Source organism: Mastigoproctus giganteus, unplaced genomic scaffold (genome assembly GCF_048544385.1).
Source record: "Mastigoproctus giganteus isolate SK-2022 unplaced genomic scaffold, ASM4854438v1 scaffold_15, whole genome shotgun sequence".
In the NCBI taxonomy this organism is placed as follows: Eukaryota; Metazoa; Arthropoda; class Arachnida; order Uropygi; family Thelyphonidae; genus Mastigoproctus; species Mastigoproctus giganteus.
Genome location: NW_028328292.1, coordinates 1,016,209 through 1,032,813, shown reverse-complemented (window position 1 = coordinate 1,032,813; position 16,605 = coordinate 1,016,209). Strand labels below are relative to the sequence as shown.

At 34.6% G+C, this 16,605-nt stretch overlaps 1 protein-coding gene across 1 annotated transcript in view; it reads right to left on the bottom strand.

The window, feature by feature from the left end:
- The window catches only part of LOC150074899 (transcription activator GLI3-like), a 331,720-nt gene that overhangs the window by 69,950 nt on the left and 245,165 nt on the right, over positions 1 to 16,605 (bottom strand). The window contains exon 9 of the mRNA XM_090389398.1: positions 14,508 to 14,657. Within this exon, the coding sequence (XP_090245524.1) occupies positions 14,508 to 14,657 (150 nt within the window). The remainder of the gene's footprint in view (positions 1 to 14,507; positions 14,658 to 16,605) is intronic.

Genomic DNA, 16,605 nt, shown 5'->3' with positions numbered 1-16,605 from the left:
TTGAAAATCACTGGTAAAGATGACTAATGAAATATGAAAATTTTTATATCAAACTTTATCAGTGAATACTGCAGCTAAATTAATTAAAACTGATGATGATGATCGGTGATCTGAAGTATCAAAATTAATCAGTTTAAATTAAAGATAAAACCTTTTATATTTAGAACATTCATCTTCGACTCCACGTTGTGTAGGTGAGCATTAGGGTGTTAGATGCCTAGAAGTGATTTAATTCTTGCAATTGACCAAAATACCAGAAAAAAAGAAATACTTGAGGAATATGCACATAACTTCAGTTGATTCAAGGGCGAAGGTAAAGAAAGTCTGCACGAGAACAACGAGAAACATTGGATAACTTACGCGGAAAATTAGTTTCCCGATACAGCACTCTAGTGCTGATCACTCGGTAAACAGACAGTAGGTGTTATCGGTCTGGAGCAAAGTTGAGAATGATGTATTGATTGACAGATAGGCGTGGCAAACGATGTGCTGATTGGTGTGCGAACACAACACACGATAACATCAGTTTAGTATCGCTTTAGCAGCACTAATGGTAAATTGTCCTAATTGCACATGCCCTACCCTTTTTTCACCATTACAGTATTTCATAATGGTGAAAAAAGGTCAGGTTACCTCAACTTGAATCCCATGGGAGCTTAAACCCCTCCCGAAGTGGAGGGGGTAACCTAACCTTTTTTCTTTAGAATCATGAGTGAACTAGCACATAAATTGTTTATTAACAAAATATTATTTTTTTTATTACTGTACTTTTAAAGACACTTGTACGAATACACACGTATCATAACATCAATCAGCACCTTAATAGCTATTCAGTATATATATATATATAAAGAATCTTCCTTTTTTTATTATTTCCCAACTTAACGTTTAAGTTTAGGTCGCAAAATACAAGGAAACCTTTTCTTTTATTTCCTAACCTACCATTTAAGCTCAAGTTATTAAATACAATGAAAAACAAAGAAACCTTTTCCTTTTTTTGTAACCAAACCTAAATCAATAATACAGTAAAAACACTCATCAACTCCAAAAATCTGCTTTTAATAATGAGAAAAAAAAAAACACAATGAAGAACATAAAAATGAACTGAACGAAACTTTCTCAGAAAAAAAATTCATGAGTACAAATCATACAGTTAGACCTGAATAGCTATTCGCAATTTGAGTAACAATATTGTGAAAAGTATCTTCATGATTTTTCCCATAAATTTGACACTACATATATTCATTGATGTGACCCATCAACATATGTTTACAGCTGCCATTTACTCTTTTAGTTACACTTTTTAGTTTCTTCCACTGAGCTTTGATATTATTCGTATGTGCTCTGTATGTGGATCTACAAAATGTTCCTTGTGTTTCACCGTTAAATGTTTGTAATTCTTTTTTTCTAAGGCAGTAATACGGCTATATGCACACCATTCATCTTTATGATGGTAGTATTTTTCTTCACTACTTTTCTAATAATGCGCAAAAGAGTTTTTGCTTTCTAATTTTTTATCAATTTCATGAAGACGAATTTAGATTCTTTTCGAACACACCAAACACCCATTTCTTCTTGGGATTCTTTTCGAACACACCAATACAGTTTCGTCTGCTTCTACAATTTTCCCCGATCCACCCAACTTAATGGGTTTTTTTATCAACTGCAATTCGCAAATATCTCTTAGTTTCTTATAAAACTTAATTGCTGTCACTTTCAAAATCTCCAGATGGAATGCTGTCATAGTTACTGGCGTGCACGTTGACCAAAAGTATATAATATACATTATCTTTTTCAATGAAAGTTTTGTATTTTCCATGAAACTGTTTCAATAAAGAAACTCGCGGAGAACATTTTTTACAACACCAGAACTTTCCACATGACTCTGTTCGTGATTCAATCAGCACCTTAATTAGCAATACGCATATCAATTCATTCTTGAACAGTGAATAACCATCAGTCTATATACCAGGAACTAAAAATTCTTAAAGTTGATGGCTGCAGATTCCTGAAGGCACTATCCTTCTTGCAAAAGGAATCTTCAGTTAATTGTATTCTATATTCTTCTTCCTCTTATACAGGATGTCCTTATATCAACTTTTTCATCAGTAGAAACAAATCTTTGTTACTACAAGATCTCTCTGCAAATGGAACATCATCCAAGGTCACTGGAAGATCTGCATTCAAGTATTCATCTAAAGTTTCTTCATTGGATTTCTTCAAATATACTCCCATACTTGAACAAATCCATTAATGTCAAAGTTCTTAGTTTTGTATCCTCCATTTCTTCATCAGGTAACTCCTCTGAGGCCTTAACTGTATTCAATCAAACTAGGTTCTTTAGCATTGCAGGGCTCTAATTCCAAACTGAAAAATCCTTTCCTGCATTTTTTCCAAGTGTCTCCTCTTGGAATCCATGGAATGGGCAATACATGCAGGCCATAAGTTCCTTAGTAACAACTAAGTACAGTAACAACCTTCATCACAAGTGAATTGCAATGTAATATTTATTGGCTGGAAAACAACTTTTATGTTGTCAGCTAGGACTTCATTATTATTAATAGAATGCCCAGGCATGTTTCAGAAACATGTTATTGAGGTTTCATACAAAACTTCTTGATGAAGGAAGAGAAGTAAATTTTTTTTAAAATTTAGAATTTAAAAATTTAATTTAACCATGCTTTAAAATGATCTGTTGTCTGCATGGGGTATTTCAATCAACAGTCAATTATTCAGCAGTTATTTACAATTGCAACCAAATAATTAATTATTATTATGTCCACAATAACATCATGATAATAAATTATTACTGTAGTGTCACTTGTGTGACTTTCTCTTGATTAAAAATTAAAAATTAAAAATGACTTTATATTTAAATGACATAATTTGGAGTGATTTAAATCAATGATTGTCTGTACTAATTCACTGGTTGGGAGCCAGTGAGTACTGATATCCAATTAGCAGGGAGTCTTCTAGTGCATTCTTGAATAGTTTCTTGAATAATTTCAAATAGTGCATTCACTGAATAGTTTAAAGTGAGTTCTTAAATTTTCCTTTAAAGTTGGCTCTTTTCTTCATCAATGGCCTCAGCATTTAGTGAATGTGATCATGTGGTAGCATAATTTGAATTATGTTATATTCTGATCTGTGGGCTGTAAAGTCAATTTTGTATTTGGGGAAAGAAGATGAACCTAATCATTCTATTACGAACTCACCTCAATGTTGTCTAGGTGACCTTGGGGCATTGTTGACAATCCACAATGCCTTCTCTGCCAAGCTGAGGTAAATCATGCCTCTTTATTTGCCAAAGCAAATCTTACATTTCTACTCTGCTTTACAGTAGAGTATAAATGATGGCAGAACTGTGATTGGAATAAGGCCCTAGTTACCCAATATTTCTTGTTTGACTTCAAAACCAAAAGAAACTAAAATCTTTCAAAGTTCTTTGTTTATCACAGTTCAATATATGTCAGTTCCAACTTGAAATCCCAAGAGGCACTGCCTCCCAGAAGTCAGTTGATTTTTAGATGACTTATGATTTATCAAGCTCTTCTCTCTTCCTTCATAATGAAAGCTCTTCTGGACATATTCTTCCAAAACTGCCCACTTCACTGAAGACTAGTTTAAAACTGAATCTAAGCTCTTCAATAATTTATGTAAACTCTCTGCCAATCATATATCAGTACTCACTGGCTCCCAACCAAATGAATTAGCACAGACAATCATTGATTTAAATCATTCCAAATTATGTCATTTAAATATAAAGTCATTTTAATTTTTAATCAAGAGAAAGTGAATTATCCACACAAGTGACACTACAGTAATAATTTATCACGATGTTATTGTGAGCATAACAATAATTTATTATCGGGTTGCAACTGTAAATAACTGTTGAATAATTGAATGAATAATTGACTGTTGATGGAAATGGCCCATGTGAACGACAGATCATTTTAAAGCATGATTAAATTAAATTTTTAAATTCTCAATTTTAAAAAATTCACTTCTCTTCCTTCATCAAGAAGTTTTGTATGAAACCACAATAACATGTTTCCAAAGCATGCCTGGGCATTCTGTTAATAACAATAAAGACTTAGCTGTAATAAATATTACTTCTTTGTGAAACCAATCGGTCAAGGTATGGTAGTGACATTCAAAGCCAATTACCTCTAATGGAACGTGCAACAGCTGACCACCTAGACAGATAGCAACAGCCACCCATCAGTTAAGGGGATACAATATTAATAAAATCTATAGACAGCACAGAAGTATCATAGGAGGAAGTTGAAGCTCTTCCATTCATTGTACCCTAGATACAATAAATGGAAGAATATATGGCTATATTCACCACGCTAAGGAATTTGCCAATGTCCCGCCGAAATTCAGTTACAGACCACAGAATTAGAAAATAAGCTGGGCTTCAACAGAGTGGACATAAGTAATGTGGCAGAAATGATGGGCTGACCTAGCAAGGATTTGGTTGAGTTGGAGCAACAAAGGTAGGAGTGCAGGAGAAAGAAGAGGAAATTAGCCAGTACTGCAAGTAAAACAACTCACAACAAAAGGATGACTGAAGTTTTTTCAGGAAGGAGATGGCCATCCTCGTTGAAGGTGACCCAAACATGGAATGGAGTGACAAGTTCATTTGAGGACCGAGTGGTCTTGCACTGCTATAATGAACTGTATCAATAAGAGAAGCAAAATTCTGTTCAGACTTTTATCCTTAACTTCTTAAAACAATAATAATTTGGTAATACAAAGGGCATTCAATAAATTATCTACCTACCTATAAAGGAAATGAGATAGAGGAAAAAATCTGGTTTTATTTTTCAATGTAATTTGAAACTTCAATACACATGTTCCATTTTGTTGGCAATGAGGAAATACCAGACAAATAAAATTCTTTGTCCTGTCCATCAGAGAATGCAGCAACAGCAGACTTCAATTCATTATCATCAGCAAAGCAACATCCACGTAAGTTTTTCTTCAGGTGTTGAAACAAGAAATAGTCACTGGGAGCCAGATCCAGACTGCAAGGTGGGTGGGTAAGTTCTGTAAAGTCAGTCTCTCAAAGCAGCAGCAGCAACAGCATTTGGCCTGGGCACTTGTGCATTGTTCTAAAGAAGCAGCACACCCCTGGAAAGTTTTCCATTGCTTTTTTCCTTTATGACATCCCTTAGGTTGTACAGTAGGGACACATATGACTCCCTAGTGACTGTCTGCTTATGTTCTTAGTAGTAAATGTACAAAATTCCCTCAGCATCCCAAAAAGTGGCAGCCATAATCTTGCCAGTTGGGTTGTGTCCGAAATTGTTTGGGTAGGGGAGCACCCTTGTGCTTCCATTGCATTGATTCTTGCTTGGTCTCAAGATCCTAGTGATGAACCCATGTTTCATCACCTGTAATAATTCTGGAGATGCAAGTTTCAGGATCCCTTCCATAAAGCTCTAAATTCTCCTCACAACACCATACTCTGAATAGGGGTCAGAAATCTGGGGACCCACCTTGCACTGACATTAGTCATCCCCAAATGTTCATGTAGGATGGTTATAAATGTTTCCCCAGATCTGTCAAATTCCCTAGAGATTTGGGACACCTTTAAATGTCTTTAAATAGACAGTCCCCAGCTCAGCAATGGACTGTCTATTCCACTTGAATTTTTTTGATCAGAATTTCAACTGGTACTCTGAAGGTGTACTATTGCCATACACAGCCAACATCCTTTCATGAATGGCCTTTGGCCCATTTCCTTCTTTGGTGAGAAATTTGATGACTGAACGATGCTCCAATTTCAAAAAATCCATAATTTAATATAGATGTCTTCTTTCTTTCTGTTACAGCAGCACAACCTAAAAACATAGTGGGATCAAAATTAGTATGATTCCAAGTTGAGATATGTAGGAACATGATAAATCATGAATCATTGAAATAACTATGGGAAGTACCTTAGGTAGATAATTTATTGATTATTCCAAATCTATCATGCTGCTCGGTGTATCTCCAGTTGGAGAAAGAAACATAAAGATTTGGCTCCTGGATGTCAGTGGTGTTATAGTTTGGTGACTGTTTTCGTGGCATTCCCTGGGTCCTCTGATCACCATTAATGAATAGCTCAATGGGAATGCCTACCTTTCTATTGTCGTCAACCAAGTACCCTTTTGTAAAGACAGTGTATCCAGACTACTGCAACATCTATCATCAACAAAACAATGTGCCATGCCACAAGGCCCAGCAGGTTGCTAACTGGTTTCAGGAACATAAAAATGAATTCTCCATCCTCCCATGGCCACCAAACTCATCTAATCTCAACCCAATTGAGTATGTCTGGGACCTAGTGGAAAAGGACATTCGATGCTACAACCATCCACCTGACAATGTGCAGGCATTCCCGGGCACACTGTGCAATGCATGGGTAGCACTACCACAAGACACTATGCAACATATTGTAGGGTCCATGCTGAAACATGTACAGGCTGTATTATGGGCAAAAGGTGGCCCCACAGGGTATTAGATTGCTACTGCTAATGCAAGCCAACTCAGTGTATATGGTTCTACTATCCTACTTAATTTTTTTTTTTTAATGAAAACCCCAAGCATGAAAGGTATTATTAGAACCTATAGCACTTAGTACCATGCATGGGTTGAACTTTGAGAAGATGAAAGAAGATACTTGTTGACATTACATTTCAATTTCTGTAGATTGTAATTTTCAAGAAATATGTAAAAAGGGAGGTTGTTCCAGAAAACAGAAGTTAAATGAATAAATGAGGAAGAAGAAAAGTTGGTTCTGTGAGTTTGATGTTGGACAGTAAAAGGATGTTGACCGGTTGCAGCATGTGTTCAGACTGGTTTGGAAGAGACAGTAGGAATTACAGAAGACAATTCAGAAGAACAGTACCCATGGAAGAATCTATAGAATAGGCATGCAGCAGAAACAGAACATCTATGAGACAGAGAGTGGAGAGACTCTGTTAGAGATGAGTCATTAATTAACCGCCCTCTTTTGAAAGGAATCTAGAACCCTGACAGAGGTTTTGGAGGCACCGCCCTAGATGTGGGAACAATATTCCATGATAGGGTGGATTTCAATTTGTACAGAGTGAAAAGTTGTTTGGAAGAAAAGTAATGCAGAGAGTGAAAGAGAAAAAACAGTTTTTTGGGTTCAGAGGAAGCAATATTTGTAATATGCTTATGTCAAGAGAAAGAGATCAGAAGTCAGGGTAATCCCAAATAGAGACATGTGATCTTGTCTACAAATCTTAGTGTCATCGAAGATAAGCATAGGAACAGAAAAATCCTTTATGTGAGATATAAAACAGGACTGAGTTTTAGAAAGATTGATATGAACTAAGTTATCTTTGCCCCACTGAAGAATTACCTGTAGATCAGCATTTAAGGAACTGGCGATATTCAAGAAGTTGAAGCTGTTTGTGCAGGGAAATGTTTCTTAAACTGGAAAGTAGAATACAATGTACTATCATTGGTAAAACTATGGATAGGATTTCCAGTCAATGAAAGAAAGTCATTAATATGTAAGAGGAAAAGAGTGGGTAAAAGAACTCAACCTTGGGCAACACCATCCATTAGTTGAGAAGTCAGAAGACAGATAGTTGTCTACCAACACCCACAATGGACGATCAGAGAAAAAACTGGATATCTAATTTAAAAAAAACAGTTACCAATCCATTAGATGGGAGTTTATTTAGAAGACCTTTATGCCAAATACAAACAAAAGCCTTTGAAGTGTCAAGAGCAACTACTTGAGTTTCATCAAATTTTCCATTGAATTTGTCCATCGATGGGTAGCAATAGCCTGAATATCACCAGTGGATCGACATTGATGGAATCCATACTGGTGATCTTAGTGAGATGGAAGGTTTCAAGATAGTTTAGGAGTTGGTGATTAATAGATTTCTCCATTACTTTAGAAAGAGTAGAAGTAAGTGCAATGGGACAATAATAGGATAGAAAGGATCTGTCACCCTTTTTAGGAACTGATTCTGTTTGGAAGTTTGGGAGCAAACTTCCAAACAGAAAGGAAAACATCTTTGGAATAAGAAAGTGAAAAAAGGTGACACAGAACAGGAGTAAGCTCAGGAACACAGGTTTTGAAAACAGCGGGAGAAATACCATCAGGACCTGATGCTTTCTTGGCATCAAGATTGTTGAAATTCTTCTGACATTCTTTCGACAGAAGACCACAGGAGGCATTGAATGGTAGTATAGTGGGAATGAGTGGTTTACTAAGATCATCAATGTATGAATTAGAAGAAAAGTAGGTTGCTAGCAGGTCAGCTTTATCTTTATCTGAGGTGGCAATGGAACTGTCTGGTTTTGCCAGAGGTGGGAGATTCATTCAAATGAGTACACTATAACTTGTGATTCCAGCCTTCAGGACCTATTTTAATCGTAATAAAACAAAAATCTATGTTATTTTTATTTTTTTTTCCAAACTAATGTATCTGTTAAGGGGGCAATGACATTCTAGTGAAGCAGAATTTATGAAAGATATAAAAAACAGTCAAATACTTTCAAAAATGGAATTTTTGTTTGAAAATTGTGCAATCAAATGAAAAAATATATGTAAATGTAAATAGGCAAGATCATTATTTTGAAAAAGTCAGTGTGTAAATTAATGAACTGTATACATTACATTTATTTAAATAAAAATTCAGTTATGGAACCTTGTAATCTATTATCTAAATATTCCATGTAGGATACCATCATTTGCTGCAGCTCATTCTGTGTTGAGCATTAACCGAAATACTCTGTCTAGTGGTCACTGCTGCCATGTAACTTGCTGCTGAGGAGATGGGATCAGCCACTGGCCATGAGTTCTTTTCTTTCTTTACCATTTAAACTGTATTCATTCCAATCTTATATTTAATTCCCTGCTACTCAATCCTCATTTTAGTAGCATAAGTAATTTGCATAGCCACTACAATCTCTGAAGCAGTGGTTACAAATTCACTCACAAATCTTCCATGTCAAGTAGGCTAGCTGAACTGCATATTTAGGATTTTAGACATCCAGATGAAAGGGAGGGAAAAAAAGGGTCTTTTCATTTTTAAATTTAATTCTCAAAAATTGCCTTACTTTTAATGTTTTTTGCTATTTTTGGGAAGTGGGGATTAACAAAGTATTTATTCTGTAGTAAATCATGGAGTGTATAAAAATTCCTAGGAGTTTTTGCACTTTACCAGGATTATAACTTAGTTTAGTTTATCAAGACATACTCCAACAATATGTATATCCGTAGGGAAGAATTACTACCATGGACAGAGAACAATAATTGTAATTATTCCAATATCTGTATATGAACACTTGGGTTATCAACCTCTGAAAATGGTTTTTATAAATGATGTTAAAACTCAGTAGTTTTTATATGGCAAAATTTCTCTATAATGCAATTAGCAACAAACAACTAATCTCCATAGTGATTTTTGTGGTGATAGAAGATTTGATTGTATTTCTATTTTAATATCATTTTATTGTATTTCTATTTTAATATAATTTGATTGTATTTCTATTTTAATATCATTTCATTGTATTTCTATTTTAATAGCACACTGATTTCACTAATGGATGGCACTTTTTCGGAATGAGCTATGGAGCTCTTTTTTCCCCTTTAATTAAAGAAAATCTTCATAATTCTTTATAACATTCATATATAAGAAAATTATATATAGTAAACTCCTCCTAATTAACCAGTTAATGGTAGAGAGAGGAAACATGAAAAACTGAAAAACAGATAATCCAAATTATTTTATTTTAAACTCGTGTACATAATTAGTATTTTTTCTTCTTTTTAATAACTGTTCAATATTAAATTTCCCAGATAAAATTGTAAATTAATAAAATTAGACAAATCAGACTAGTATTCTAATTCCATAGTTTCTATGGCTTTTACTGCTGATTTTCCCTTTTAAAGTATTGATTTTGTACAGTAGACTTTCAGAATAATGGCACCTTCGGGGATTAAAGATGCAATTATTTCGATTTTTCCGTTAACATATTTAATGCAAAAATAATGAGACTAAAAAAGAAACAGAGAGATTAAGAATACAATTTTATTAACTGCACATAAAAAACATAAACATGTTGATGATCCAGTATTATACTCTGCCATTAATACACTCCTACTTACGCCCATTCTGTTTTCTATTTTTATATCAAGTTTGTCACTAAGCTTTAATGTTCATAATTATTCTTCTTTTCTTCTTTGTATGAGGTTTATTAACATTAGGAGCCATAGTGAGGGGTTTTTAGTTTAAAATAAATGTAAAACAGTGTGTAATCAGTGATATCAGTACAGAATTCGCTTTCAAATTGGCAAACTTAAACAAATACAGTAATCACGTGACTTGCCGTTTTCTTTTTTTTGGGACCGATCTCAATATGCTGTTATTTTGACAGTCTACTGTACTATACAGTTCAATCCAGTTTTATTCATAAATTATATAGAGTGCATTTTATGCATAAATCATACAGAGTGCAGTCCAGTTTTATTCATAAATCATATAGAGTACAGTCCAGTTTTATTCATAAATCATGCAGTATGACAACTTGCTGTTTTGTAAACATTCAATAAATTCATAAATTAAGGAAAATTAAAAGGAATATAATTTTAAAATCATGCATAAATAATCTGTGCAATGATACCATATAATCTGGTGTATAAGTTGACCTTTAAAGCACTTAAAAATTGTTTAAAATTTTAAGACCGATATGCTAATATATTTAAAATTTATTAAATATATATTTTTACACAAATATATATTGTTGTTCACCTTTTTAAAACCTTAATTTCTTACTCTTCTTTGTCAGATGGAAACAATTCACAGATCTAAAGTATTTCTTGAGTGGCATGGTGTATAGGTAAACTATGTTGTTTGAAGATAATAAAACCCCCAACCTACATTTGTATAATTATGTTTACTTACATAATGGAATAAAATGTTTCATGGTATTTCCTTACTACTTCTTCAGCAACAGCTGTCTTTGTTTGGCGCCTCTGTAGCCAGGTGGGAAGGAGCAGCAGTGCGTAGCACATGCTTCTTGATTAGACCGGGGTTCGAGCCCGTCACCACCAAATACGGAGGATGTGGAAAGGTCAGGGAATGACCACCGCATATCCCGGAGCAATATGGCCTTAGTTGCTAATGCTCCTAAAAACCAAATAACAAACAAACAAACTGTCTTTGCAATATCACCATCACAAAAGGTCACTTCAGTCACAGGAACTTGAACAAGTTCTTGTGACCGAGTGACCTTTTGTGACAGTGATACTGCAAAAACAGCTGTCAGAAAATAATTATGTTTGACTCTGTTATGTATATATTTCCAATTTGGAAATAAATATAATTATACCAACATATGTTTGAGCCTTTATTATCTTCAAACAATGCAGTTCACAGAATGCATCAGAAGTTATGCTTTCTGATTTACTTTTTGAGTTCTCAAAAAGTAAACTTTCAAGATTGTCAATTTCTTATAGAGCACACATGCTTCCATATCAAGGCAGTGTTTACAGAGAAACCAATTTATAATACAGTAGTAAACAGACAAGAAATGGTTCGGTTAAGACCAACTGCCACATAAAAAGATTATCAGATCCACCTAGGGCTTACAATACTGAGATCCTGAATAACTGGATCTGGTCATTTTTTTCTGGTATTCAAATACCGGTATTGATACAAAAATACCAGTTTTTCACTACTAATTTTTAAAAAAAAATAATTTAATCACATTAAGGTTATAAAATCACCTTTATGTGATTATGACGTCCTTATCTCTACTAGCAAATGTTCAATAAATCATCGATAGGACACCATGCAACATTGCAACCTGTCCACAATTCTCGGACAACTTCATTCTGACCGTATCGTAACTCTCAAGTCCCGTTCCTCCACTACTGACTTTAGTTCAACTCCACCAAGTGTATAAGTTATTTTGGGGTTGCTGTTCCCCAGGTGTAAGACCTTGCATTTTGCTGAATTAAAGCATATAGCTGCCACTTTTCTGACCATCCTAGAAGTCTATCTAGGTCACTCTGAAGAAGCTCTGCTTGGTGGCGATCATTAACTACTCTACTGATCTTTACATCATCTGCAAGTTTAATCATACCCTATATCCCTTCATAGATGTCATTTAAGATAATCAAAAACAACAGTGGTCCCAATACTGATCCTTGGGGAACCCCGCTTCTTACATTAACCCAATCTGAGGAAAAACTGTTTATCACAACCCCCTGCCTGGTGCCCTCAAGCCATCATGCTATCCATCTAAGGATTTTCCCTATGATTCCAGCCTGCTTCAACTTATAAAGTAACCGCTCCTGTGGGACTGAGTCAAATGCTTTGCTGATATCTAAATAAACAATGTCGAAATTATTCTCTAAATCCAGCTCACGAGTGACTTGTCAACATGGCTAACCAGATTTGTTAAACATTATTTTCCCTTTGCAAAACCATGCTGTGTATCCTACAGAATTCCATTTCCATCTAAATGATCCTGAATTCCATCCTTGATCACTGCCTCCATGATTTTCCCTACTACTGAAGTTAGACTGACTGGTTGGTAATTTCCCGTTACACTCCTAGAACCGCCTTTATGTTCCAATTTACACCAAACAAACGGAATCTCTACTGAGTCCAGTGATGCTCTCATAACTAGCCTTAATGGTTCAATGCACTCACTTGCCGCCTCTTTTAAGATTATGGGGTATATGCCATCAACCACAGGAGCCTTACTTGCCCTCAAAAGTTTTCTCATTAAATCAAAATGTGAAATTTCAACATCATTAATTACATTTTTTTTCAACTTCATCCCCATAATTTCTCATTGACGTGAAGGGTTTTTCTTCTGTAAATATCGAGCAAAGTAACTGTCGAGTTCATCTGCAACATCAGTTGGGGTATCTAATACTATCCCATGCAATTACATATGCATCCGATCTGATTTCTCCTTCTCTTCTTTGCATTTATATACAGTATGTGAAGAATTCCTTAACTGCATTCTTTGCTCTCATTAGATCAGTGAAATTAAAATTTTTATATATCACCTGGTTTTGGCGCATTATAGCCTTAGTTGCTAATGCGCCAATAAAACCCAAGTACCAACCAACCATCTTTGCTCTCTTTATTCCTTAACTGCATTCGTTGCTCTCTTTATTCCTTAACTGCATTCGTTGCTCTCTTTATTCCTTATCCCCACTCTTTGCTCTCTCCCAGACTCAGTAAAGATACTATAGTGAAAATTATACTTCGCTGAAAAAAACGTCTTTCTCCTTCAGAAAATGATGAACATAATTCAACCATGGAAGACCAACATGGAACAGAACGTCAGTGTTCCGCAAATTCTTTCCACAATAAGAAATAAAATGCCTGACTCCAATGAGATTTTAAAAGATGAACTTGCGTCGGAAATTAATGAAATACTTCTAACTAATTTTGTTCAAAATGTTCAAAGCCCAGAAAATATGGACTGAGATCGTCTACAATTATCTCAGTACAATAGTACCAGAATAGAATCCGAAAGGGCATTTTCAGCCGCTAATCAAATATGTACCAAATATAGATCCATTTTAAATGATCATACTATTGCTTGCTTGTGTTTCTTAAGAGCTCACTTTAATCAGACAGGTAGTGTGAATGCTTAAACATAACTAAAATTTGCAGCAACAATATGTATTTTTTGTTTTTAGAATAACTGTATTTTTAATAGTTTTTTTCAGAATATTTATTATTGCAATAAATGTTTATTTAAAACTTGAATTCGAGTAATTACAGTACTTGTTTTTTCCTTACTTTATTGCACCTAACTCTCATCAAAATTTATTGAGAAAAACGTTTGTTTTTGGAATACCGGTATCATAAATTAAAAATACCAAAATACCAGTATTAAGATTTTGACCGGTATTGTAAGCCCTAGATCCACCTATATAGCATCAATAAGAGTGATGTCATGTCACCTGTGGGATTTGGTTTCATGACCAGTTACAACACGGGGCACTATATACACTTACTGTTTTCTTTCGAGTTTACTGTACAGTGTAATAAAATGTTACAGTATAAACTTTTGAAAGAAAGAAATGGAAATAATTGAATTAAAAAGTGGATTGTGGTTTTTAATGCAGATTTTCTGGAAAATGCCACTATGCAAGATGTAAAATATGACTTTATAAAAGGCAGTTGACATAATTATATGACACATGTAATTAAGCATGAATTTTCAAGGCAAAAAATAGATTGGTTGGTTGTTTTGGTGTTATCGGCACATTGACAATGGAGATCAATTATGTGCCAGCAAAAAACAGAAGTCGACTTATATGCCAGAATATATGATAACTGAGAGTCCACTGTATATACAGTATATTTTCTTCAAACTCCAAAAATTTACAAGAACAGATTAATGTAATGGATATACAGTCTATTTAAATTATGACTTTTAATCAGTATACCAATTAAAACTGACTTCACTATCATTACAAATGTAAAAACACTTACAGTACACTTGTGTGGTTTCTCTCCTGTATGTCGCCTCATGTGAACTACCAGCATGTACTGTGCTTTGAAAGCTTTCTCTTTCCGAGAGCAATCTTTCCACCGGCAGATGAATGATTTCTTATTGGCATGAATGTGATCATTGTTGATATGCTAAAGAGAACAAAAAGTTAAGTGTACTTGAATTTTTACAAACAAAATGCAGTTAGATTTCTTTCCTGAAGGAATGCACATTTAAGTTAGAAGTACAAAAAATCCAAAAGTTAATTTAATTTGGCCTTTTATTCTAAAAGAGTTTTTTAGATTAAAAACGAAAAAAAAATGTTCCAGCAGATGAAATCCTTCTTTATTCTATTTAATTATGCTCCATTCTTTATCTTTGTGCCTTTTATTTCACAAATCCAGCAACCTTAGAAAGATTAGCTGCAGAAGTGACAAGACTGTCTCAGCAAGCTTTGATGTACTTTTTATAAAGTGCTTCTAAAAAAATTTTCTTTCAGTGTCAATACAGAGGAGTGTGAATTGAACTGATTTGTCATCCTACATATTTTTATCTATTCCTACATATTTTATATTTGGATGGTTGACATTTTCTTAAATTTCCGCATTCCTAAGAATGCCAAAGCTATTCCACATGAATCTCAGGAAAATGTGATTTCGGTATATCTGCCTTGAAATTTTATTAAAAGACTAAGATGTTATTTAAACTTTGGTTTAAGTTTTTGAATAGTTATTATTATTATAAAATTTAAAATTTAATATTCAGTGAACATCTATACCTTGGTATTGTTTTGTACCAGTATATACAAATGAAAACTCCTTCATCTAATCTCCCTGTGTCTGCTGAACACCCTTTCACTCTTCTTTTTCAAATGCAGACCAGTGTGTCAAGTTGGGTAATTTTTTTTTGAGACAACTAACTTTATCTTAAAAATTTTGATTAAAAAACATATGAAAATAAAACAAGAAAAAAAAATATTAGTAAGAGAGAAGAAACAATCACTTTTACTTCAGCTTGTTTTTTTTCTTCCCTTACTAACATTATATATATTTCAAAACATATATAATGAAATTTGGACTTTCCAAGTAATGTAAATTTTGCTTGGCAGGAGATTCAGACCACACACACACACGCACGCGCGCATGTGTGTGTGCAAGCACATGGAAAGGCGGGCCAGTTCCTGAAGGTCTGTACTTGCTCACAATGACCCTGCATGCCTGTTAATATTGGAACACTCACAAATAAGCACATTTTATGCAAACGCTGTTGATTATTCCAATACTGTACAGAGCAATGCAGTAACACAGAGATATACCTGAAGATGAAGGAAGTAGAAGCATCGTTTACAGGCACATCACATGGCAATAAGCTCAGTGAATCTGAATATGAACTGGTAGTAGGATGTCATACAGAAAGAAAGTATACAACAGATTTTGGGACTTCTCAGTATTCCGAAGACTTCTATGTAGATCATTATATTTAAGTGAAAGGCAGTTGATCATGCTAAAGCCGAACATCAACCAGGGAAATGGTGTATTTTGACAGTAGTAGGATGCCAGTATACAACAGATTTTGGGACTTCTCAGTATTCCAAAGACTTCTATCTAGATCATCATATGTATGTGAAAGGCAGTTGATCATGCCAAAGCTGAACGTCAACCAGGTAAATGGTGTGTTTTGACAGTAAGGGATCTCTGAACAGTTGATCCTGTGGTCCGGAAATCATGCCTAAAGTAGGCAATAAATTCTAAGAGGTTCCAGGAACAACATAGGAGCAGTTATTGTTCTTATTTGATGATGAGAATGCACTAACAGAGGTTCCACAGAAAAGTGCTGAAAGTTAATGAACACAGAGGCAGGCCGTCCCGAGGGTGCAAGGGGTGCACTGCACCTGGGTGCCAATGTTCAAGGGGTGCCTGAAAACCTGAAACTTATATGCATATATGAAGAAAATTTTAAAGGGGAGTGCCAGATTTCAATTGGCACCTGGGCACCACATACCCTAGGAATGCCCCTGGAACAATATTTGAAATGGTATCGTCCTCAGAGGAACTTTCCTTCAGAGAAATTGGAAAAATTCTATGTAGCAATAAATCTCAT